General features: G+C 51.9%; 2 protein-coding genes across 7 annotated transcripts in view; one reads left to right on the top strand and one right to left on the bottom strand.

Annotated features, from left to right (window-relative positions):
* The window catches only part of LOC137143712 (dedicator of cytokinesis protein 2-like), a 229,933-nt gene that overhangs the window by 31,041 nt on the left and 172,828 nt on the right, over positions 1-26,064 (bottom strand). The window lies entirely within an intron of this gene.
* LOC137143713 (INSYN2B protein-like) overlaps positions 3,268-26,064 on the top strand; it is a 41,351-nt gene continuing 18,554 nt past the window's right edge. For 4 of the 6 annotated variants that reach the window (XR_010917242.1, XR_010917243.1, XM_067533644.1 and 1 more), the window contains exons 1-2: positions 3,268-3,595; positions 12,529-14,690. Coding sequence is in view for 3 of the 6 variants with exons in the window: in XM_067533644.1 (XP_067389745.1) it covers positions 13,000-14,690 (1,691 nt within the window). In the remaining 3 variants the exon portion in view is untranslated. Of the gene's footprint in view, positions 3,596-12,528; positions 14,691-24,086; positions 24,336-26,064 lie in introns of those variants that run through there. The other 2 variants (XR_010917244.1, XM_067533647.1) reach the window with 2 other exon arrangements.

Below are 26,064 nucleotides of genomic sequence, written 5' to 3'. Positions count from 1 at the left end.
TTCATCTAGCTCGACAGGGAAACACCATGAAAATGAGGTCTCTTGTCAGTCACCAGGAGAGACTAGCCATCTGGGGAGGAGGGGAGTAGCTATGAGGCCTTTCTCTTCTAGGAGGCACTGGCTCCAATCTAGCCCCAGGCTGGCAGGGGGCCTAGGAAATGGAGTATTTCATCTCTAGAGTACAGCCTCTAATCTGACCCAGGTCAGCAGAGACTGACTATTGCTGCCTTCTGATGGCTGCTTGTGATTTTGGTGAAACAAACTGTGCACAGGACGATCCATCAGGCAGGTGTCTACATCACAAATGGCACTACCTGGCCCCTCATTAGCAGTCTTAGCAGAGAGACCAGGGACTGACTAAGCCCGGACCTGTTCCGCAGAGCACCTTCGCCAGTGTAACTGCAGAGCAGGTGCAGTGAACCAAGGACACAGGGAGGCTTGGAAAACATGCCAAGGACCCAGAAATGATCCTGCTAAACAGTAAATGAATAAAAATCAATCCCATTAGCGTACAAGTGAAACAGCAAGCACGGCACGCAAGGAGCTGAGCGTCCCGGCCTGCCACACGGCTAGGCGAGCAGCACCTGCACAGGGCCTTGCTAGGGTAAATTGCAGCTAGAGTCCTGCAGAGGCACAAGGGTCATTAGCTGCCCCTAGCGATCCACATTCCTTGAGTCCTAGCAGGCATGACTTGCCTGCAAAGTTTGACATTAGTGTCTCCTGGCTGCACACAAGCTGCTGGCTCCAGCCCAAGCAGCACTCAACCCACTCCCAGGCTTTGCAGGTGACACACAGCATGCGTGGCAAGACGCGGCTCTGGGGGAGTGAGCATGTGACAAAGGGCAGGCTGGAAATGTGCCACAAATGGATACCCAGCTGAAAATTGGCCGTCTGCACGTCGCATTCTTGCCCAGCCTACCTGCCTGCAAGCCCAGGCTCAGGAGAAGAGACCTGACTTCTTACTACCAGGCAGGAACTAATGGACAGAGACTGTCTTGGCCTGTGGCTCAGAATGGAAGTCCCAACACAAGAAGCAGCCCGCCAGGGATCCTGGAGAAGGGAATGCCAAGTGCTGTGGTGTTAGCAGGAAGCGAACTTCCCCAGTGAATCCAGTGCATGCATCTCATTGCATCTCGAGGAGCTGGGTACTGGCCTCCGCTCTGAAGGAGCAGCTGGCAGAGCTGGGTGGGACTGGAGGGTACACGGAAAGTTGGGGCTTGACAGGAATGCGACAGGATGGACACTTCCAAAGCAAACTGATTTATTCTGGAGGATTTGATGAGATGAGTTCAGTCACCTGGAAACAGCTGTTCTAGCAACCACTGGAATTAGATTCAGGTGAACTCACTGCACAGCCTGCTACACCTTGTATGGTTGAAACTGTATTTACATTTACATTACATTACTGGGAAGGGAAGCAGCCAGGCCCTGCCAAACAGATGGCTGCAGGTCAGCCAGGGAACGGGGGGGTACTGTGTGCGCGCACTGGAGACAGATCTACCCAGCAAAGCGCCAGTCTTGTACTGCTTGGCAGACCATTATTGTCCCCGTGTTCCCTCAGCTGTTGTTGTACCCCTGCTATCCCGTCTCACTCTCAGCCGGTGAGCTGTTGGGGCAGGGAGTGGCTCTGTTATAGGCTTGCACAACACCTAGCATGACGGAGCCCTGGCCTTTTGGTACTACTGTAAAACCAGTAACACCACCACTCAGGTATGTGGAGAAGGGACATGAGAAAGAGGGGTAGAGAAGACAGAGCATACAGAAGATGGGGCTTAAGACCCACTTTTGCCATGATACTTACAAGAAACCAACCAGAGGATGGTTGCTGGGCTGGGTGATGGCAGGAGGGTAGAGGCTGATGTTATAAATGTACCAAAAAATACCAAAGCAGATGTCTGTGTGCCCTTAATGATTGGGTGGGAGCTCTCCCGCTTGGGCACCATTCCGATGGCACTAGTCATCTTGTCCATAAGCTCTTCCAGGGGAGAGGCATTTCTCTCTGTGTGTGTGTGTGTGTGTGTGTGTGTGTGTGCTGCCTGCCCCCACCACCATGGGACCCCGATCGCCTTCGGCTCCTCACGACACTGCCCCCGTACAGATGATAAACAATGCTAAGGGATTGGAAGGGGGCTGAATTAGGCAGCAGTGCATCAGGGCAGAGGAGAGGGAGTCAGAGACAAGCGTGGGAGGAGGGGTGTTTCAGGCTTGTGAAGAACATGTCAGATCTGAGTAATAAATATGGAGGGGCTGTACACCACACCCACAATGCATGCCTGCTGCTGCCCCCCCACCTCCCAGGCTGCCCTGGGCTCAGGACATGCCACACTGAGCTCTGGCTCAAACTCCCACACCAATGGTAAGAGGGTCCCCCTCACAGGCACTGCTGGCGGCGCTGGCCATGAGGCAGACACTGACCCAGATGGACCTGGGGCTGGAGGTGCCAAGTCTTCTTGGCAGGGTTATTCTCATCCTGCCTTTGAGGCAGGAGGCACCTTCACTACACACAGGAACCTCACAGCTCTGCCACCAGCTGCTGCCTTAACACACAACTGGGGCCCGGCTCTTCTCCAAGGCCAGACCTGTATATCCCCTCCCCAGCCACACCTGGCCATCCCCCTGCCCCTCAAACCCCCACCCCAGGCACCACGACCAGCCGTACCCCTCACTAACCCCCCCACTCCTCCAAGCACAGGGTAAAGGACAGAGGGACCTGCTCTGTAAACACAGGCCAAAGGGCTGGATCCAGTTACCCTGCCCTGACTCCAATGAGGTTCCTGTGGTGGTTAAAGCATCTTTCACACCAGGCCTGCTTTACAGACATCACCAAGACGGAGAACCCACGCTTCCCTGGGGATTGTTCCCAGTGACGCCCAAGCTCTCCCTTGAACGTGTCTGGAGGCAGCTTCCAGCGGTGCTCCTCGTCCCCCTGCCAAGGGGGCCCCGCTTTAGACTCCGGGTTCTTCTCCCAGCCAAATCCCCCTGCGGCTCGGTTCTGCTGAGCTACACGCAGCCAGCTCCTTGAGTCTCCAGCTGCCCACAGATTTCCTCCAGCCCCCGCCTGTGCTAGGATGACAGGGCGGCCACCTCGTGCAGCGACCCCTGCTCAAAGTAGGGCCAGCCCCACCGAAATCACCGCCCGGCCCGGCCCGGCCCAGCCCGGCCCGGCCCCTTGCTGCATGCTCTGCCCGGAGAGCCGGCCGCACCAATGGCCACTACCCCGGTGCCGCCTGCCTCTCCCCGCAGTCGGAGTCGGAGTCGGACCCTGGCCCGGCTGAACCATCCCCTGGCTCCCGCCCGGGGCAGCCCCTCCAAGTGGCTCCGCCAGGCGCGGCCCCGCTGCTCGGCTGATGGCTGATAACACGTACTTGGCACCGGCCCGCCTGCCTCCCGGATCCGGATCCGCCTCCGCCGGCTCCGCCTCCCGGGCCCCGGCAGCGAGCGCAGCCCCGCCGCCCGCTCCAGTCCAGCCCAGCCCAGCCCAGCCCAGTCCCGCCCCGGCCGGCCGGCACGCGGCCCTGGAGCTGCAGCTGCTGCTGCCCTGCCGCCCGCGGAGGAGCGGAGCGGCCCGGCCCGGCCCGGCCCCGAGCTCTGCCAGGTGAGGGGCCGCTGAACCGCCGCGCCGCGAGCCGGGACGGGACGGGACAGGACGGACGGGACAGCACGGGAGGCGGCGGCGGTGTGGTCCTGGGCACGGCGGGCAGGCGGGCGGCAGTGCGCGGCGCATGGCTCGGCTCAGCTCGGCTCGGGGAGCCGGGGCTGCGGGGACGGGGAGCCGTGCGGGGGGAGCCCGGAGCATCAGCAGCCCAGGGCTGGTGGTGGGAAGCCCGGCCGGGCCCGCAGGCGCAGCACCCGCTTTTCTCTGAGCCCCGGCGGGTCCTGAATGAAGTGGGGGAGCCTGGGTGCCAGATTTTGTCCCGCGGGGGCGCTGGCCCTGCACTGCCTGGGGGAGCTCTTGGGTAATGGGGTATCCGCAGCCAGAGCTCGGGGCAGGCTCAGAAATCTGCAGTCACGGCCCTGCTGCCTTGGCTTGGCTTTTCCCTGGTCACTCTGGTCTGTGGGGAATAACACTAGCTCAGTGCCAGCTTGTGGGGGTGCTGCTGAGCCCCAGGCTTTGTCCTGTTGTAGTCTCAAGGAGGTAGCCAGGAAACACTTGTTTCTGTGCCAGATCCCATGCCTGCCCTTTCCTTCCTTGGGCTGAGGGCATGAGGTCTGCAGCCCAGTAGAGGGGAGATGTAGCCCCTGGCCCCAGGAGCTGGAGGCTCCAGGGAGAAATAAACGTGCCCCAGCTTCTCTGACTAGTGCATATTGCTGCTGGAAAGACCAAAGTTCCCGGGATAGCCCATGGCCGCATCCCATCCCCTCTGCTCAGCTTGTGCCTTCTTGCTGCCTCAGCCTGTCTCAGCCTTCTGCACGCAGTACCTAAGGTTTGGGAGATCCAGGGGGAGTGACACAGTCCTGAGCAGCCTCCTCCCTCTCTGCTGTTCTTCCTTAGGAGACGTGTCCATCTCACATTTGTTTCTGTCCCATCCTGGCCCCGGGACTGTCACTTTCTGTACTGCATGTTCCTGACCCGATGGCGAGTCAGGGTCGGAGGTTAGAGGCCATTTCTGCTAGTGGGATTCAGCCGACAGTGCTTCTGGCAGCTCGTTCTAGGTTCCGGTTGGGGCCTTTGTGCCTGATGTTTGACCGCTCCAGAGGTAGGAGCTGAGCAGGGCAGCAACGACTGAGGTGCTTAGTCCAGAGACCTCTGTACTTTCCTTGCCCCCATTATAAACCTCTCAGCAAAGCGTGCCAGATGATGGGAATCCTCAGGAGAGGCTCAGGGGTGGGGATGCTGGGATGCTAAGAGCAGGGACTGTCAAGAGACCTTGAGGACAGAGAGAGCCCAGTGGAGCCATGGGTATGAGTGACTGAGGGTATGTGTAACCAGCAGAAGCTGGGCTGGCCTGAGAGCAGCTAGCGTGGGTAACAACAGTGCAGACAGTGCAGCGCAGGCTAGTGAGCTGAGTGTGTACCTCGGGCCTAGGCCAGGCTTTCCTACTTGTGCTAACTGTGTAATCCAGCCTGTGCCCAGCTTGTTCTGCAGAGAGATACCCTCACCAATAAAAAGAAGCCAGGCAGCAGGAACTGGGCTCGCCTTGCGAGTGTCACCAGTCAGGGAACACAAAGCCAAAGCAGGAACCCTCTCTTGGTGCTGCACACATGCTCCCTCGTGGAACCAAATGCTCCAGCCCAAGCTGCAGTCCCATTGGCATCTTCCTGTGTCAGAATTTCCCACCGTGAAGAAGCGGGGAGCGAGTCTCCTCGGAGAGGCACAGTAGAGTCACAGAGAGTAACCTCTCTTTGCCTTCAAGGGCTGCAACAGAGATCCCCTCTCCATAGCACTACCCAGAGGAGACTCTGAGGGGAACTGTGGTACTGTTCTCCTGAACTGCATTTTAGCTCTGGAAGTGAACCCTCAGCAACTGCCAGACATAACTCAGAGACAGCCCTGTTTGAAGCATGCTTTAGATCTGGTGGGGTGTGTTCCTAATCTGTCATGTACACCTCCAAGGTCATAATCGGTTTGAATGCAGAACCTCGTGAAGTCACAGTCTCTGAGCAGAGGTCATTCTCCTCATGGATTATTATTAAGTATTACATCACAGCAATACCCAGAAGTCATAAATAATCTAGGAGATTTACTCCTGTCTAGAAAATAACGGAGGGCCCTTTTTAATATCATAACAATGGAACCTGGCTTCCCCAAGGATGAATATGTTTTAGGGAAGCATACAGGTAAAAGGAGGGGTTGATCATTAGCTGGGATTCAGGACCACTTTAGGAGTTGGAATTGTGCAGTGGGCAGAGTCATTTTATCCTTCTGGAGGTGGATCAGACACTCGGGCCTCCTACGGTTCACAGACAACCCTTGCTGAAGTGATTTCTATGAGGAATGCAGTTTTCAGGGACAGGTGATGTCCCAAAAAGATGGCAGTGCATGGTGGTGAGAAAGTGTGGGTCACCCTTACAGAAAGCACTTATCTCCAGGATCCATGAATAGGAATGTGGCAATATGGCTGCCAGATTAATTTCAACTGTGTTTAAGGCCACCTCAGATTTCTTCAATGACAACAAATAGTCGAGGTCAGCAGACGCACATGCTGGAGTTGCCTGTCTTCAAAGTGCCCAGGGACAGTACTTTTTCCACTCTGCTGCTGCATTTGCCTTGTGGACAGTCCGTGGCTCTCTGATAAGGTCTGCTGCTTGCTGAGGAGCACACCCAGGCCCAGTCTCTCAGGCTTCAGCTTCCCAGGCAGTCTGGTAGTTGTAGAGATTTTGGCTCCAGAGAGGCAATTTGACCCTGTTTCTGGGAGAGGTGATCCAGGCAAGCAGGGGTCTGTCTGGTGGGGTCTGTGCAGTCTAGGTGATGTGAATACAAGTGCTCCCATTTCATGGCTAGCAGTAGCCCTCAGGCCATGTCCTGTTTTATTTGCCTTATTATCACTCTGGAAACTGGAAGTATGGGAGAAAACATCTGTACAACTTCCATGCTCCAGGCCAGGCTGAAGTGCTGGATCACTGACCAGAGTTTGTTCTCTCCCTGGACAGAACTGTTGCCACTGGTAGACCTGTCTATGCAAGACAGAACATCTGAGGTTGTTCCCCAAGCCGTTGAGGGAACACTTGTGCTAGACAATGCCATTTCTCTCTGGGAGACAGGCAGCCACAAGTGAGGTGTACATCATTAGATCACATTTCCCAAGCGGGACTGTTTTTTGACATCTAGAAGATGTCAAAGACTGAACAGAGTTCCCCCTCGACAGTGGCCATAGTCTATGTATGTGAGATGCTCAACTATTTCTGCATTGATGTGAGGAAGAAAAGTCTTGGCATCCAGACAAACTGCTCCTAATTCCAACCCACTTATGTGTAGTCCCTCCTCTGCCACGGATTTCCAATGTGACCTTGGGCAAGTCATTTAGCTTCTCTGCACCTCAGTTCCTCATCTGTAAAATGAGGATATTAGCACTTCTTGACATCACACGGGTGTTGTGAGGATAAATACATAAAGGATTATGGGGCTCTCCCATTCTGCAGTAATGGGGGTATATAAGTACCTAAGACAGATAGATCGTTGGGCCTCTTTAGGTTTCCACAGGCCTTGCTTTGTCGGGTAATCAGAGTAAGGTTCCTACCTTGATACTACCACTAGAATTGGAAGACAGAACATAGGAGTGGCCACACTGGGTCAGACCAATGGTCCATCTAGCCCAGTGTCCTGTCTTCTGACAGTAGCCAAAGCCAGGTGCTGCAGAGGGAAAGAACAGAACAGGCAATCATCAAATGATCCATCCTGTCACCCATTCCCAGCTTCTGGCAAACAGCAATCCCTGCCCATTTGGCTAATAGCCATTGATGGACCTATCCTCCATGAACTTATCTAGTTCTTTTTGAACCCTGTTACAGTTGTAGCCTTCACAACATCCTCTGGCAAGGAGTTCCACAGAGGACAATGTCACCATGAGAGATGATGATCACTGGCCTCTTGAAGAATTAACCTCAAGTTGAGTCTGGTTAATAGATGATAAGGGTACAGGATGCTATGAACCCCATAAGTCTCCAGAAGAGGTGTACAGTGTATGTGTGTGTTGCTTTTTTAAGACCTGATGAGGTGAATTCATAGATTCCATGACCAGAAGGGAACACTGAGATCATTTAGTCTGATCAGCTGTATAACAAAGGCCATAGAGTTTTCCCAAAATAATTCCCAGAGCATATCTTTTAGAAAAACATTCAATCTTGATTTTAAAATTGCCGGTGAGAGAGAATCGACCATGACCCTTGGTAAATTGTTCCAGTGGTTAATTACCCTCCCTGTTAAAAATTCACACTTTATTTCCAGCCATTGGATCATCTTCCACTTTCCACTTCAATTTCCAGCCATTGGATCGTCTTACACCTTTCGCTGCTAGATTGAAGAGCGCATTATCAATAATTTGTTCCCCATGTAGGTACTCACAGACCGTGATCAAGTCACCCCTCAACCTTCTCCTTGTTACGCTAAACAGACTGAGCTCCTTGAGCCTATTGCTGTAAGGCAGGTTTTCTAACCCTTTCTTCACTTGTGTGGTTCTTCTATGACCCCTATAAACATTCTTCTTCAATTGTAGGCACCAGACCTGGACACAGGATTCCAGCAGCAGTCACTTCGTAACAAAATAACCTCTATTCATACTTGAGATTCCCCTTATTATGTATCCCAGGATTGCGTTAGCCCCGTTGGCCACAGCGTGACACTGGGAGCTCATGTTCAGCTGATAATCCACCACGACCCCCAAATCTTTTTCAGTCACCACTTCCCAGGAGAGAGCCCCCCATCCTCTGCGGATGGCCTACGTCCTTTGTTCCTAGATGTACACATTTACCTCGAGCTCTGCTAAAATGCATAATGGCAAGTGGATATAGCTGCCAGGATTCTTTGCGTCAGTCCTGTGGTAGATGTGCTGAACTTATGATTGAACTGGTGGCTGTCAGCTCCACTGATGTGAGTGGGCACGCTTCTAGTCCCAGTGAGTGGAGAAGGGAGCTAGCTGTCTGTCTGCAGAACTCCTCCGACACCACCTACATAAGGATACATGTGCATCCTTGGGTGCTTATATGAGCTGCCACTATGGCTAGGCACGTGATGACACTGAAAGGCCAAAAGGGATGTTCTTGTACCGGTAAAGAGCTTCTGCTGTGCAGAATCTGAGGTCCTTGCTGTGAGCTGGCCTGATGATGTGGAAGCCTGTGTCCTTCCAGCACAGAGTCTTCTCACAGCCAAGATGGGATGAAGCTGTCCCATTGACTGCTTTTGTTGTGGGCATGGTTTCTAGGTCATAAGCACCTGTGAGCAAATGTGTCATCAGACTGTTGGCTCCTATCACTGTCGCCTCTGCTTCGTTTTCAGGGTTCCGGGAAAGAGTTTTGTCCCAGGAGAAGTCGTATCCAGCTAGCAGAGCCTGACATTTAGCTATTCTCATCTGCAGAGCTGCAGAAGGCTACAACACCGTCCCCAATAAATCTAGTCTCCTGGCTTCATATGTCTCAAAAAGCAGATTTATGGGTTCGCTCTGGTTCTGCCTTCTCCTGAGCTGCAGACACTACAAGGGAATTAGGTGGAGGATGTGTAAAGAAAAATGCCAAAGTCTGTGTGATGGACAGCTGGAATTTGTCTTCCTTTTCAGCGGTGCAGGGCCCAGTGTTGGGGGGGAGCCTTAGATGGTTCCTTAAATTCTTCATGGATAATGACCACCACTCAGGGTCTGTGCTCAGGCTCAAATATGTCAGATAATTACTGGGGCAGTTCTGGTACTCCCAGAAGGCCTTGAAAATTCTTGGATTCTGGGGGAGACAGGGAAGATGAGGAGATCCACACTGCTTCCTCAGATGGCAATGAGGAAGGGCAGGAGTTGGCTGTTTCTTTGTCATCAGACAGCTTACTCACAGTAATTTGGGAGGATACAGATGGCTCCCTAGATGCTATTTGTGGAGCTGGGGACTGTCTCTTAGGAGGATGATCCCCAGATCCCCTAACCAGGAAGGCTGCAGATGTGGAAACACAATGTTGGATTGACCACCACTCAGCAGTCAGTGCTGACCAGACAAGAGCAGCTGCACAAGGATAAGGTGGCATCACAGACCATGTTATAGGTGTCCATGGAGGCTCTGTCCACTGGGCGCCATTGACTGAACCCCTCCTGCCTCTGGACTCTCAGACAGCTCCTGTGCTGGCTGGCTCCTGCTGCTACTCCCTCCCTGCAGCTCTCGGGAACGGCCGCGTGCTGGGTCCTGTAGAAGGATGCTGCAGCTCACTCTGTGCCCTGAGTAATGACTCTCTCCAACCTGTTGCTGTCCATACTAACTAGGTGTCCTATCCATTGTGTGTCTTCATCGTGTTCTGCCTTACAAACATCTCCCTATGTCTGGGCATGGCTCCAAGAGCAGAGAAGGTGTCTGGCTGAGTGGCGCGTTGAGCAGAATGCCAAATAAAGTTGCAGCGTGTCAGGCACAGGGTGGCAGGCTGGCTGTGGGTACTGCCCTCCATCACTCCAGGGGGGCTGCCCCACGGCTTCAGGCAGCTCCCTCCCTCCCTGCTCGCTGGGAGGGGTTGGGAATCCATTTCATGCAGCACCTGGGAACTTTACTTGTAATCAGTGCCCGCTAACTCTGGGCCACTCTGCTGAGTCAGTAATTTGGTTACAGTGAGAATGCAAGCTGTAAGGGATGTGAACTCAGCACGTGAGTGTGGTGCGCTGCCGTCTGCAGAATGGGGCAGGAGTGCCGGCTGTGCAGGGAGTTCTAGTCCCACCTTCCCAAGATGAGGCACCCGGGGGGGGGGGAGTTGAGGGGACAGAAGCCCTACCCTCTCCCAAGAGGGTGTGCTCTATGGAGCAGGGCACCATTGCGGGTGGCAGGGGCCGTTCCTGGCTACACCAGGCCCAGCAGGGGTATTGTAGGGAGCAAGGCAGGAACTGATGTGTATGGGGAAAGTTTTGAAGTTGCTCTGCTCTTCACCCACTCAGCAGGGACCTATAAAATGACATTCACAGACCTTGAACATCAGGGACACGAAACTGCAAGCGTTGCTCCCAGCAGGTGTTTGTGTCTCTCTCTAAATCTCCCCACGGCTCCAAAGTAGTTCCTCTCAGTGAGTTGCTTTTCTGAAACGTAGATTCTTCCACATCCTGTGGGGTGCTTGGAGGTGGCAGGGGGCAAGTCAAGCAGGGCTTCTCAGCATGCGATGTGCTGTGTGGGGAGGGAATGGGGACCACGGGTGGGGCAGATGGGAGGTGGGAATGGAGGGAGAGCAGAGGTGACTGGAGTTGGGACAGGCTGTGGCAGGATGTGTGTGTTTGTGTGCCTGGGATGTGATGGGATCAAGAGGCGGGGAGTGCGTTTGTGCGTGCCCCTCACACAAGCAAGGTAGTGAACAAGGGGTGCGTGCGCTCATGACAGGATTGATGTGGGAGGGAAGACGTGTGGGTTGTCCATGGTGGGATTGGGGCAAAGTGTGCGTGCAGTGTGTGCAGCATTATGAAATGGATGAGAGGGCATGGTCCTGCCCTGGGCTGGGCTGGCCGGGGGGTCCCTATCTGTATCTACCGTTGCTTACAGAACTAGAACCAAGGGTCTGCAGATGCCAGTGACTCCATTGCCTCTGACATGAGGCGCTGGAGTTGTTGCTGTTGTTAGGGCCCCAACTCAGGGCAAAGTGAAGTCCCTGAAGTGAGGGGCAGGGAGTGGAGGGGTTCTCTGCCATGTCATTTAGATCAAATGCACGGCAAATATACCCCAAAGAAAGCTAGAGCCTCCAGCTGATGGTGGCAGGCGGCGGGGCTCATCTCTGAACATCAGGTTCAGACTGGATAAAACACAGCCAAGATGGGCTGAAGAGGCCTTGCTCCCTTGAGAGGAAATTACTTTACAGATGGTCCCAGGCCCCCCACCTGGAATAGCAAGGAAGAGCGCCCAGGGCTGGAGCAGCAGGGGCTGCCGTTCAGGACTGAGGAGCACCAGCCTTGCTGTTCGCTGTGGAGCCAGGGACTGGAACGGCAGCAGGCTGAGACTGAGGGGCATTGGCAGAACTATTGGGGGGAGATGCCCTTGACGGGAAGAGCGGGAGGCATTACTGGGGGAAGGGTCCTTGACTGGAAGAGCAGGGGGTGGACACCTCCCACGCAGAACAGGAGCATGCGGGGACTTCTGGTTCCTGCAGGTTGCCTCTTTATATTCAAGATGGAGGAATCGATGCAGCCCTTGGACTCCTGCTGAACTGCCAGCAGGGCTCCCTGAGTGGAGCAGTTGGAAGGCCCCTGGCTCAAAGTTGATCCACATTCTCCCAATGGTCCATTCACCATGTTCGGTGTGAGCTGGCCTCCACGCCTACGATCCCGGCCCGTCACTGCCCTGCCCGGAGCTGGCCCCCCATGCCCACGATCCCGGCCCGTCACTGCCCTGCCCGGAGCTGGCCCCCCACGCCCACGATCCCGGCCCGTCACTGCCCTGCATGGAGCTGGCTCCCCATGCCCAGGATCCCGGCCCGTCACTGCCCTGCCCGGAGCTGGCTCCCCATGCCCAGGATCCCGGCCCGTCACTGCCCTGCATGGAGCTGGCTCCCTACGCCCACGATCCCGGCCTGTCACTGCCCTGCACGGAGCTGGCTTCCCACGCCTCAGCCGGTCTGTCCTGGGCAGAGCTAGGTGTACTGAGCCCCAATGTGGCCGAGCTATTTTTAACAGCTGCTTCTGCTTGAATTGAGCTGTGAGCTTGTAACGTGTTTATGCTGAAGGGGTTTTCTTTCCCCCTATTTGCTGAAGAGGCAGCACTGGAGATCAGAGCTTGTCTCTTTGGGTTTGTGATCTTGGCTGAGCTGAGAGGGAGGGCTCGAAAGGGGCTGGCCATGTCTGCTAGAAACTTTGCTGCCCTTGGGAGGGAACGTGAGAGGGGGATGCGCTGCAGGTCCTGCACTGGCTCCCTGCTCACACTCGCTCTCTCTCTCCGCAGGTCCAAGGGAGCACGGGGGCCATGAGCTGGGACTGGACCTGCTGCCATCCTGCCCCCAGGGGGGCCAACCCTGGGGGCGACTAAGAAGCAAAAGGAAAGGCAGTCAGGAGAATGGGCTCCTGGTGCCCCAGGCCAGGAGAATGGGCAGTGTGTCGGAGGCTCTAGGGGCAAAGGACAGGCAGAACAGCCAGGACAGCATGCCGAGAAGCCTCCTTGCTGCGTCTCTTGTTCAGTTTTCCTCCTGGTTTCTCTCTCATCAGTGAGACCCACAGGCAGCAGAGAATGAAACCAGCTGCCCCCCTGGCCAAGCCATGGGCAGCTGTTGGCACGGGGCTCCTGCCGCAGCTCTGACAGGCTGAGAAGATGCTCCCTCTGCCAGGTTGCAGCACGTGTACTGCAGTCTCCCAAGCCGCAGAGTGAAAGAGCATGGGAGTGGAGCCTGGGGCCTGAGGGCAGGGTGGGCAACACGAGATGGTCAGTAAGGAGACCAGCCCCTGCCTGGCTCAGAGCAGCGAGGGCAGCCATGAGAAAGCCATGACAGTGCGCTCGGTGCTGCTCAACCGCGACTCGCCTGATATCGAGAGCCGCCTCAAGCGCCGCCGCAACCGCACCCAGCAGGTACGCTTCAAGGACCTGGCGGATGGCAACCCCAGAGAGGAGGAGAGCCCCCACCAGGAGCCAGCAGCCACCCCTGACACCAACACCCCATGTGCCTCTATGCCCCCCAGGAACTCCCCTGGGCTGGTGGCAAACTGTGCCTCGGACATCCAGCGGAGCTGGAACCAGGCCGAGCCATGCGCACTGACACTGCCCATGCCTCGGAAGGTGTGTCTGAGCACGGCCATCCAGACCTCCCCCAGCCTCCAGAAGCAATTCCCAGCCTCCCACAGCAAGAGCACCAGCAACTTGGCCCAGGAGGAGGTGCTGGCCACCACTCGGGAGCCCAGTAAGAGCCAGACGAGCCACAGAGGCCCCGCCAGGGCACCTGCCTCCACTAGCGCCAGCAGGGATCTCCCCAAGTATGCCCTCACCAGCTTTTCTGCACACAGCCATCTCCCTGCCTCCCCCCTCGCCCAGCACACCAGCAGAGAGGGGCAGCCAGGCCCCAATCCACATGCCACTTTGTGCCATGGGCTGACTCCACTGCCCAGGGCTCCTTGCCCACCTTACCCAGGGACCATCAGGTGTACCGCTGCCAACTATACCTCCCAGCAAAAGGGCTGCTCCCCCAGCCCTGGCCTCTGCTCCACCGAGCCCCTTGTCTGCACCAAGAACTGTGGAAGCCCTAAGGACAGACATGGTCCCCCGGCACCGTGTCCCCTGCGCCCTCCATCTGTGCCATGTGGACAGCCTGGGCCACCCGCAGAACAAAGGCCTCCAAGCAGGAGCCAGTCTGAGCAGAACCTGCCCCAAAGGGACCTGCCATCCCAGCCCCCTCAGAAACGCCAGCAGAACATCCTGCTGACAGGCAGCCAAGGGCTTAGCCTGCCAGCTCTGTGTTCCTCCCAAAGAGACCCCACCTCCCCCCTGGAAGAGCACCATAGCTCAGCCCGGTGGAGTCCCAGCTGCCTCCCTTTGAACCACAGCCCCAGCACAGTCCTGCCAACACCAAGCCAGCATGGTTCTACGGCTCCAGTGGAGGAGAAGACACCAGCCACCCATAGCCATCAGGCTCCCAGCAGCAGATGGGCTGAACCTGTGGCTGCAAGGCAGAGCATCTGCAGCCGGCTAAAGGCCATCCAGACCGAGTGTGGTCCGATGAACTTGGAGGAGCCTCAGCAACTGATCTCCACATCCAGCCAGGGACACCCCCCAAGGACACAGCAACTCACCCAGACTCCTGGGGCCCCTTGGAGCAACGAGCCACTGGGGGAGCCCTGTCTGACGGTCAAGCAGCTGGAGACTCTGCACCAGGTTCAAGACCTTCTGCAACTGGTGGCTGCAGCCAAAGGGCAAGTGGGTTTGTCCAAGGGGGATGAGCATTTCCTAACATCTCAGGGACATGTGGGTGTGGGGGCTCGAGCAACGGGGCCTAGGGAAATGGGGGATCTACAATCACAGCTGCAGTCCCTGGAAGGGGTGCTGGAGACCAGCCAACAAACCATCAAGGTGCTGCTAGATGTCATCCAGGACCTGGAGAAGAAGGAGGCCCAGCGGGATGGGTGAGCAGGCAGGGTGCAGATGGGGCTGCTGGGGGGGGCACAGTGCTGAGGGGGGAAGACGACGCATGGATTCCTGCCCGAGGTTTAGCTCAATGGTCAAATGAGATATGTCAGGAAAGGATAACACTGCTCAAAGGAACTTAGATCTACTGTCCAAACGGTACTGACCCCATGCCAGCCTGCTGACCACCCCCACCTGCCCATGGTGCACCAGCCCCGCATGGGCCTATCCTTCACCCTCCCCATCCCATGCCAACACCACCTGTCCTCCCCCTTCTCCCAACATTACCCTTCCCCTACGGGTCACAGGGACTATCCTGTCTCTGTGGCAAAGGCATGTCTTGGCCTTTCTACGGAGTCTGCCAGTCAGTGTAAAGCGCAAGGATGAGTTTGTGCCATGGAATCTGAGATCCCCAAACTCATCTCATGCAGGGGTCACCAGATGCCCCTGGGATGGGAACGGCTGTCAGGCCCTGCTGAGCTGGGTGGAATTCAAACTGGGGCCTCCGGGAGAAAGGCTCTATAGCTCATTAGCACTATCCTGAAGCAGCCAGTCCCCGGAAATAATGTTGCTACACTTTGAGGGTGAGACTGCTGTCTGGAAAGATCAGTGCAAGTTCTGACCTTTGTGCAGCTCACACAGGCAGGGTCTCCTCCTCTCTAAGCCACTGCTCTCAGTCACTAGCAAACTCACTGCACAATGAAACGTCTGACCTTCTTAGAGGAACAGCTCGCATTAAACAAAATACAAACACTAAATACACCAGTAACAAATAACACACCATCCAAATGTCCCTCTCGTATGATGCTTTGCAATATAAAATAACAACTTTAACTGCAGGGCCTCACGCTATTTCAGTTATTAAGTGTTTGAACCCAGCAGTTTCAGATTCATCACACAGACTTCCTCTGCTTTAGCTATTGGCCCGGGGGGGGGGGGGGGGGGAAGCTTGCTGATACCCTTTATGTGCGCCAGCCCAGCGACACAGACATGACACATTTTGTCTGTGAGCTAGTGCTGGGTAGCAGGGTTACTGGGTTCTGTTCTTGGTGCTGGGAGCAGAGCACACTGTAGCGATTCGAGACATCCTAGCCAAATATAACCACACTTCTGGTTTGGTTGTCCGTGAGCACTGAACTCAAGGCTTAGATCCAAAGCCATAAGCAGCTCTCTTAGCATGGACGCAGTAACAGCCTCGGGGTCTGTCTATACTGCAAAAAACAAAAATAAAGCGACCCTCGACAGAGTCTCACAGCCCAGGTCAGCGTACGCGGGCTCGCCTGTGGCGCTGAAAATATCAGTGTTGACGTTTGGGCTTGGGCTGGAGCCCAGACTCGAGGACTCTCCCCCTGCCTCCCCCTGGGTTTCAGAGCCTGGGCCCTAGCCCAAAGCTGAATGTCTACACTGCTGCTGTTCACCCCAGAGCCTCTGCCCTGCCAGTTCGAGTTAGTTGATCTGGGCACTGAGACTTGCTTCTTTTTTTTTTTTCAGTGTAGACATACCCTCTGAAAGCTCCATTTGTAGTGTGGCCACTAGAGGGTGACACCAGCCACACTGTGTCAGTGTGGGTTACACATGCATGTAATTTGGCACATTGCTTCAGAAAGACAGCATGGCAAAGTGGATGAGCTTTGGGTCTGCCATTTTATGCACAAGGATTCTATTCCTAGGCCAACCTGTAGAGACCTGGAGGAACCTTCTAGTATCTTAGCTGTAAAATAGGTGACTGGGAGCTGCCTCCTTCTAGTGGTGTGGTGTGAGCCCTTGGGTAATGAGGGTTGTGAAGGGCACATGAATATTTGCAGCAGTGGGCGAGCTGGGATTAGAGCTCGTGCTCCTGGATTACAGCTCAGCATGTGTTGCCTTCCCCTAAGTTTCAGACTGTGAATGTGTCCTGGGTATTTTCCCCTTCCTGTTGGGCAGAGAAGAAAGCAGGACTCAGCAGGTGATTCAGACTGTTCTCTCCAGAAAAAGGAAGATGCAGCAGCAGTGAGAGCACAGATTGACTCCCAAGGCAGCACCTGTTGGGGATCCTGTCCTCACTGCTGTGTGCCGACAGTTCTCTCAGGACAAAGCACTCCTTATTCATGTCTGTTCATTTCACTGATTCTGCTTCTCCTGAGAACGGGGTGCCCGCCACCCGTGCCAGACACGGGGCCCAGAGCTTGACTCTTTTCCTACTTTGAGACTAGAACATTCACCTCTACCAATGCTCCTGAAGCCTGATCTGCAGCCTCCTCCAGTTCCAGCCCTGGCCCCCTAAACACACACAGCTCTGCTAGTGCCTCTGAATCCTGACCAGCAGACCACTGCTGTACCAGCCCTGGGCTCCCCATGCAATTCTGTCAATTCAGTGAGATTTTATTGCCATGGCAAGCGGAGCCTGTGCTGATGTGGGGAAAAGACAGCAGCCCTTCCCCCCCCATCCCACCCCGTTCGGTCTCAGTCAAAGTTAAGTCTGATTTCCCTGGGCAGGACAGGGCTGCGCACAAGAGCTCACATCTCCCCTGCTATTCAGACCAGTGATACACTCTCCAAGCAGTGAGTTCCAGCCAAGGATGCAATTGTGTTTCTGACCCCTTATTTAGATCTTGGCTAGGTCCCTTCCAAGAGGCTGTTAACGAACCAAAGTTGTCGTGGGGTGAGAGGCAAAGTTCTGTCCTGGAGCCATACCTGGCTCGGAGACCATGAAAAAGGGTCAGTTGTCAACATGGCAAAGGTTAATGGGAGGGACACCGGGTTCTGTACAAGGCCTGCGGCTTAACATATTTATTAACAGACTGGAAAGCAGGGGTGAGCAGGGAGGTGGTAACATATGCACAGGACTCAAAGTTATTGAGGGGAGAGGCATTTCAGAGGGACCTGCCCTGTAAGTGGAAAGGGCAGCACGCTGACAGTTGGGTTTCAGGATTGATAAACGCAAAGTAACGCACAGGGGAGGGAAAATCTGAACCCCTTATTCATCTTGCTAAGGTTTAAATTAACTGTATCTGCTCAGGAAAGGGACCCAGCATCACTGTGGGCAGCTCAAATAAGACCTCAACTCAATGTACAGCTGTGATCAAATAAGCAAACAAATGACCAGATACACACAGAATGGGATGGAAACAGCACAGAAAATATTCTAAAGCCATTCTAGAAATGCACAGATCAGTGTTCTGCCTGACAAATCACACGATGGGGTTGCTGGCAGGAGTCTGCTGTAGAGACCAGATCAGACAAGGGACAAACACAAACAGCTCCTCAAGCATGGATCTACTAGGTGTAAAAAGAAAAATGGTGCTATCATGGCAGACTTCTGTCTAGGAGTTCATGCTGCCACTGCTAAAACATCCTTGGAGTTTCAGAAAATTATGGATGATAACTTTGTAACACAAAAAATATTGCACCCAACTCAGGGTTATCCTATATTAGACCTTGTTCTGATAAGGGAAGCTAAAAGTATCAATGAAAAATCTAGTGCCAGTGGGGTTAAGGACTAAAGGAATTAATTCTTTCAGCGTACCAGAAACAAATGAAACCCTAGCAATGGTATAGGCCTAATATGAGGTATGGAAGGTAAAATCACAATGCAGAAAAGGCAGATGTATTCAGTTCTGTCTTTGGAAAGAAGCAGGATGATGATTTCACATCTTACAATGATAATGAAATGTATTCTGTTCCATCAGTGGGGATGGATGATGTTAAACAGCAATGCTAAGCATTTTAAATCCTTGGGACCAGATAACCTGCATCCTTGCTGAGGCGCTGTCTGAACCATTAATCTTCATCTTTAACAAATCTTGACACGGGGGAAGTTCTAGAGAACTGGGAAAAATCTAATGTGCTATTACTTGAAAGGGGTAAGTGGGATGATTCGAATAACTACAGGCCTGCTAGATTGACATCAGTCCCAAGTAAAGTTATGGGGAAGTGGATATGGGATGCAATGAGTAAAGAATTAAAAGATGGCAGCATAAATAATGCCAATCAACATGGCTTTATGGAAAATAGATCTTGTCAAACAAACTTGATTTTTTTTCCTGAGATCACAAGTTTGATTGATAAAAGTTACTGTTTGACATAACATACTGTGAGGCATTTAACTTCATCCTGTGTGACTTTCTGATAAAAATTTTATCACTACACAAAAATTAATATAGCACATACTAAATAGATTAAAACTGGTTAACTACAGACCAGACAGCCTCACCTCAGTCCCTGGAAAAATCATGGAGCAGGTCCTCAAGGAATGCATTTTGAGGCACTTGGAGGAGAGGAAGGTGATCAGGAACAGTCAGCATGGATTCACCAAGGGCAAGTCATGCCTGACCAACCTGATTGCTTTCTATGATGAGATGACTGGCTCTGTGGATGTGGGGAAAGTGGTGGACGTGATATACCTTGGCTTTAGCGGATCTTTTGATATGGTCTCACACAGTATTCTCATCAGCAAGTTAAAGAAGCATGGGTTGAATGAATGGATTATAAGATGGATAGAAAGCTGGCTAGATCAGGCTCAACAGGTAGTGATCAATGGCTCCATGTGTAGCTGGCAGCCGGTATCGAGTGGAGTGCCCCAGGGGTCAGTGCTGGGTCTGGTTTTGTTCAACATCTTCATTAATGATCTGGAAGATGGGGTAGATTGCACCTTCAGGAAGTTTGCAGATGACACTAAGCTGGGGGGAATGGTAGATACTCTAGAGGGCAGGGATAGGATACAGAGTGACCTAGACAAATTGGAGGACTGGGTCAAAAGAAATCTGATGAGGTTCAACAAGGACAAGTGCAGAGTCCTCCACTTAGGACGGAAGAATCCCATGCACAGCTACAGACTGGGGACCGATTGTCTAGGCAGCAGTTCTGCAGAAAAGGACCTGGGGGTTACAGTGGATAAGAAGCTCACATGAGTCAACAGTGGGCCCTGGTTGCCAAGAAGGCTAATGGCATATTGGGCTGCATTAGTAGGAGCACTGCCAGCAGATCGAGGGAAGTGATTATTCCTCTCTATTCGGCACTGTAGAGGCCACATCTGGAGTACTATGTACAGTTTTGGGCCCCCTCACTACAGAAAGGATGTGGACAAATTGGAAAGAGTCCAGTGGAGGGCAACAAAAATGATGAGGGGGCTGGAGCACAAGACTTATGAGGAGAGGCTGAGGGAAGTAGGCTTGTTCAGTCTGCTGAAGAGAAGAATGAGGGGGATTTGATAGCAGCCTTCAACTACTTGAAAGGGGGTTCCAGGGAGGATGGAGCTAGGCTGTTCTTGGTGGTGGCAGATGACAGAACAAGGAGCAACCGTCTCATGTTGCAGTGGGGGAGGTCTAGGTTGGATATTAGGAAAAGCTTTTTCCCTAGGAGGTGGTGAAGCACTGGAATGGGTTACCTAGGGAGGGGGTGGAAACTCCATCCTCAGAGATTTTTAAGGCCCAGCTTGACAAAGCCCTGGCTGGGATGATTTAGTTGGGGTTGGTCCTACTTTGAGTAGGGGGTTGGACTAGATACCTCCTGAGGTCCCTTCTAACCTAATCATCTATGATTCTATGAACTGTTAGATCTATAAAGTAACTGTAAATGAGGAATCATCATCCATTTCTAGTGTATCCTGAAGAGAGCTGTTCTTGGCTCAGTGCTATTCAATATCTTTATCAATGAGATGAAAGAAAATATAAAATAACTGCTGGTAAAATTGGCAGATGACACATACATTGGTGAAGTGCTAGACAGCAATGGAGACAGGTCAGTTATACAGAACAATCTGAATTGCTTGGTAAACTGGATTCATTCGAACAACATGCATTTTAATAAAGTTGAATACAAAGTCATATATCTAAGAAGGCACTGGGCTCTGGACTGTGATTTAGGAGACCTTGGTTCTAGTCTGGTCTCTGCCATTGGCCTGCTCAGGGACCTGGAGCAAGTCACTTCACCTCTCTGTACCTCAGTTTCCTCATCTGTAGAATGGGAATAATGCTACTGACCACATGAGAATGACCGTAGTGGGTCAGACCAATGGTCTATCTACCCAGTATCCTGTCTCTGACTAGAGCTTCAGGGGGAGTGTACAGAACAGGCAGTGTATACTTAACCTGCCAGAGTTTATGCTCCTACCTATTATCCTCACTAGGATTTGAGCTCCAAATTTTAAAGGATCCCTCCTTTTAAAGGCTTTGAGATCTACAGATGACAAGTGCTGGACAAGAGCTGGGTATTTTATGATTAGTATTATTAGAAACCAAGAATGTACATTGCACTACAAGATAGGAGACTGTATCTGAAAAGAACTTAGAAGTCATCTTAGATAACCAGCTGAACATGAGCTCCCAGTAGAATCCTGGGAAGTAACTAACAGAACAAATGGCATCTTTGGATATATATGTGAGATCAGTACTGGACATTGCAGCCAGTTCTGGTGTCCACATGTCAAAAGACTGTTTATGTTTGGAAGGGAGTCAGAGAAGAGCTACAAGAACGATTTGAAGCCTGGCAAACCTGCCTTAATAGTCAGAGGCTTAAGAAACTCAATCTGTGTAGTTTATCCAATGGAAGGGCAAGAGGGGACTTATTCACAGTCAGTTACTACATACATAGGGAGAAGATTTCTGGTAGCTCTTTAATCTAACAAAGGTAGAATGAGATCCAGTGGCTGAACTCGGAAGATAGACAAATTCAGACTAGAAATAAGGTGCAGATTTTGAAAAGTGAGAGTAATTAACCACTGGAGCAACTTACAAAGGCAGGTGGTGGATTTTCCATCACTTGGAGTCTTAAACGAAGAGTGGATATCTTTTTAAAGGATACATTCTAAGTTCCATGAGGGTTTACTGCTGAAATTACTGGGTGAGGTTCTCTGGCCTATGCTCTTCAAGTGGTCAGACTAGATGATCATAGTAGTTCCCTTCTGGCCTTAAAATATATAGAACCATAAAACTGTAGGGCTGGAAAGGACCTCCCCACGGCTATCAAGTCCAGTCCCCTGCCCCAAGGCAGGACTCAGTATTATCTAGACCATTATTCTTATCAGCAAGTTAAAGAAGTATGGGTTGGATGAATGGACTATAAAATGGATAGAGAACTGGCTAGAGCATAGGGCTCAACGAGTAGTGATCAATGGCTCCATGTCTAGCTGGCAACCAGTCACAAGCGGAGTTCCCCAGGGGTCGGTCCTGGGGCCGGTTTTGTTCAACATCTTTATTAATGATCTGAAGGATGGGGTAGATTGCACCCTCAGCAAGTTTGCAGACGACACTAAGCTGGGGGGAGTGGTAGATACCCTGGAAGGTAGGGATAGGATACAGAGTGACCTAAACAAACTGGAGGATTGGGCCAAAAGAAATCTAATGAGGTTCAACAAAGATAAGTGCAGAGTCCTCCACTTAGGAAGGAAGAATCCCATGCACAGCTATAGACTGGGGACCAACGAGCTAGGCAGCAGCTCTGCAGAAAGGGACCTGGGGATAACAGTGGATAAAAAGCTGGATATGAGTCAGCAGTGTGCCCTGGTTGTCAAGAAGGCTAATAGCATATTGGGCTGCATTAGGAGGGGCATTGCCAGCAGGTCACGGGAAGTGATTATTCCCCTCTACTCAGCATTGGTGAGGCCACATTTAGAATATTGTGTCCAGTTTTGGGCCCCCCACTACAAAAAGGATGTGGACGAGTTGGAGAGAGTCCAGCGGAGGGCAACAAAAATGATTAGGGGGCTGGAGCACAGGACTTATGAGGAGAGGCTGAGGGAACTGGGCTTGTTTAGTTTGCAAAAGAGAAGAATGAGGGGGGATTTGATAGCGGCCTTTAACTACCTAAAAGGGGGTTCCAGGGAGGATGGGGCTAGGCTGTTCTCGGTGGTGGCAGATGACAGAACAAGGAGCAACGGTCTCAAGTTGCAGTTCGGGAGGTCTAGGTTGGACATTAGGAAAAAGTTTTTTACAAGGAGGTTGTTGAAGCACTGGAATGGGTTACCTAGGGAGGTGGTGGAATCTCCATCCTTAGAGGTTTTTAAGCTGAGGCTTGACAAAGCCCTGGTTGGGATGATATAGCTGAGGTTAGTCCTGCTTTGAGCAGGGAGTTGGACTAGATGACCTCCTGAGGTCCCTTCCAACTCTAATATTCTATGATTCTATGATTCTATGATCCCTGACAGCTATTTATCGAACCTAGTCTTAAAAACCTCCAATGATGGAGATTCCACAAACTTCCTGGGTAAATTGTTCCAGTGCATAACTGCCCTGACAGTTAAGGAATTTTTCCTAATGTCCAACCTAAACCGCCCTTGCTGCAGTTTAAGCCCATTGCTTCTTATCCTGTCCTCAGTGGATAAGAACAATTTATCACTCTTCTCTTTATAACAACCTTTTATATTCTTGAAAACAGTTATCGTGTCCCCCCTCCCCCTCGGTTTTCTCGTCTCCAGACTAAACAAACCCAGTATTAGCAATCTTTCCTTATAGCTCATGTTTTCTAGACCTTTAATCATTTTTGTTGCTCTCCTCTAGATTTTTTCCAATTTGCCCACATCATTCTTGAAGTGTGGTATCCAGAAGTGGACATAATATTACAGTTGGGGCATTAGCAGTGCTGAGTAGAGCAGAAGAATTACTTCACATGTCTTGCTGACAACACTCCTGCTAATACATCCCAGAATGATGTTAATTTTTTTTGTAGCATATTATATGTGTGGCGGGGTACGCCTGCTCCGCTCGGTGGATCCTGCGCTTCACCGGCTACGCCAGTGGTGCGGCTGGGAGGGGAGTGCAGGGGGGGGGGGGGAGACCCGGTCCCACCCTCTGCCCCGGGCCCCCGACCCAGGGACCCTGTGAGGAGTGGTCTCACCCTGCTCAGTCCCTGAGACCGACTACCTTCCCTGGGTCGCCTGTCCGTGGCCCCCCGGCCTGTAGCCTTCTCCGCCTCAGTGTGGTAGCCGCAGCGGATGATAGCTCCAAGCCCCGCGGCCGTCGCTGCAGCAGGGCAGGGCAGCTCTTCTCCGCTCTGCTTTACTTCGCTTCGCTTTGGTCTGTGCCTCCTCTCCTCTCGCTGTTAACTCCCTTCAGCCTCTCTGGCCTGCCTGAAGTGGAGGCTTTTATCTGCTGGGGCAGCTTCTTTGATAGGCCCCAGGTGGCCTAATTGGCCCAACTGTCTTAAATTAGCCCCAGCTGGGTTACCCAGGGAAGAGGGCTTTATGGAGCCTGGGGCTAATATACATGCCCTCCAGCACTCTTTCATAGCCTTGCGGTCTGGCCCTGTCACATATGGTTGACTCATATTTAGTTTGTGATCCACTATACCCCCCAGATCCCTTTGTGCAGTACTTCATCATAGGCAATCAGTTCCCATTTTGTATTTGTGCAATTGATTATTCCTTCCCAAGTGGAGTACTTTGCATTTGTCCATATTGAATTTCATCCTATTTATTTCAGATCATTTCTCCAGTTTGTCAAGATCATTTTGAATTCTAATCCTGTCCTTCAACATGCTTGCTATCAATTTTATAAGCATGTTCTCTATGCCATTGTCCAGATCATTTCTCAAGATGCTGAATAGAACCAGATCCAGAAGAGATCCCTGTGGAACCCTACTCAATATGCCTGTCCAGCTTGACAGTGAACCATTGATAACTACTCTCTGAGAATGGTTTTCCAACCAGATGTGCACTCACCTTATAATTGGTTCGTCTATTATATATATATATATCCCTAGTTCGTGTATGGGAAGATCATGAGAGACAGTATCAAAAGCCTTACTAAAGTTGAGATATATCACATTTGCTTCTCCCTATCCACAAGGCCTGTTGGTTTGACATGATTTGTTCTTGACAAATCCATGTTGACTGTTACTTATCACCTTATTATTTTCTAGGTGCATACAAACTGATAGTTTGATTATTTGCTCCATTATCTTTATGGGTACTGAGTTTAAGCTGAATGGTCTATGGTTCCTTGGGTTGTCCTTATTCCCCTTTTTACAGATAGGTTCTGTATTTGCCCTTTTCCAGTCCTCTGGGATCTCTCTTGTCCTCCACTAATTCTCAAAGATAATTGATAATGGCTCAGAGACCTCTTCAACCAGTTCCTTAAGTATCCTAGAATGTGTTTCACCACACCCTGCTGACTTGGAGATATCTAACTTATATAAGTAATTCTTAACTTGTTCTTTCCATATATTAGCTTCACATCCTACTCCATTTACACTGCTGTTCACTAGGTTAGTCATCAGATCACTGCTAACCTTTTGGTGAAAAGTCAAACAAAAAGGCATTTAACGTCACTCTGGATATTGTGTGCTGTACTGGCCATCTCATCTCAGCTGGTGTATTGAAGAATTAGAGGGGGCTCAGAGATGAACCCATGACCAGAATGATTTGATTTTGGAGAAATTCTCCCATGATGGCTGACTAGACTGGTATTGTTTCTTTAGAGAGGAGATGAGTTAGAGGAGACTGGATAAAATACTGAATGGGCTCGAGTCGGGTGCTAGAAGCAGGAACTCCCGTTTTCCCTGTTTCATAGCATACGGACACGGTCAATGGAACTGAATGGGGGAAATTCAAAACCAATCAAAGGAAATATTTTCCCACACAGTGCAATTATTCTTTGGAACTCACCACCACAAGATGGCGTTAGGGCCAAGAACTTATCAAGATTCAAAGAGGAGTTGGGCATCTACATCGAGAACAGAGGAAAATATTCAAGAGTGTGAATAGCTCATGCTCAAAAGGAAGTCCTGGAAAGGAGATAAACCCTGCTTCAGGGCTAGAGTCAGTCAACTCCTGCAGTTGGATGAGAGCTCAGTTGGAACAGATTACCCCACTTCTGCCTGCTGCAAGGTTTCTTACACCTTCTTCAGAGGCAAGTGGTGCTGGCCCTATTGGAGGTGGGGACTGGGCTAGATGGGCCATGGGGCTGATCCAGGTTGACAATTCCAGATGTTGTTTGATCAGTCCATTCACCTTGATCCTTCTAATGGTTTCCTTGTCCTCACAAATGCTACATATACCAAGTGACTCTGTCTCTGCCCTTCTCATATTGTCAAATATGCAGGACACAAGTACAAAGTGTGCGGTGTTGGGGGAGGGTTCACCCTATGCTTTATAGAGGCTGTAGGCTCCACAGCAAGCTCAGTGTGGACAGGGCCACTGGTTCTCTGCTAAACTGCCATGAGGAGTCACTCCAACAGTGTGATCATATCGGGTTGACATGTGGCAGGGGACTCAGGCCTTCTGCTGCTCCTACTATCCTGATTTGAACCAGGTGAGAAGCACAAAGTCTGGTCTGAGTCAGGGAAGGGCTGGGAATATCCCATTCAGCTTGGCCCTGCACTGAAAACAAAATGACACAAAAATTGGGGGAGTGGTAAATAATGAAGAGGACAGGTCACTGCTAGAGAGTGAGCTGAATC

This window comes from Emydura macquarii, unplaced genomic scaffold (genome assembly GCF_026122565.2).
Source record: "Emydura macquarii macquarii isolate MOO-44397 ecotype Brisbane River unplaced genomic scaffold, CSIRO-AGI_Emac_v2 contig_3345, whole genome shotgun sequence".
NCBI lineage: Eukaryota > Metazoa > Chordata > Testudines > Chelidae > Emydura > Emydura macquarii.
This window is presented reverse-complemented; position numbering and strand designations above follow the sequence as displayed.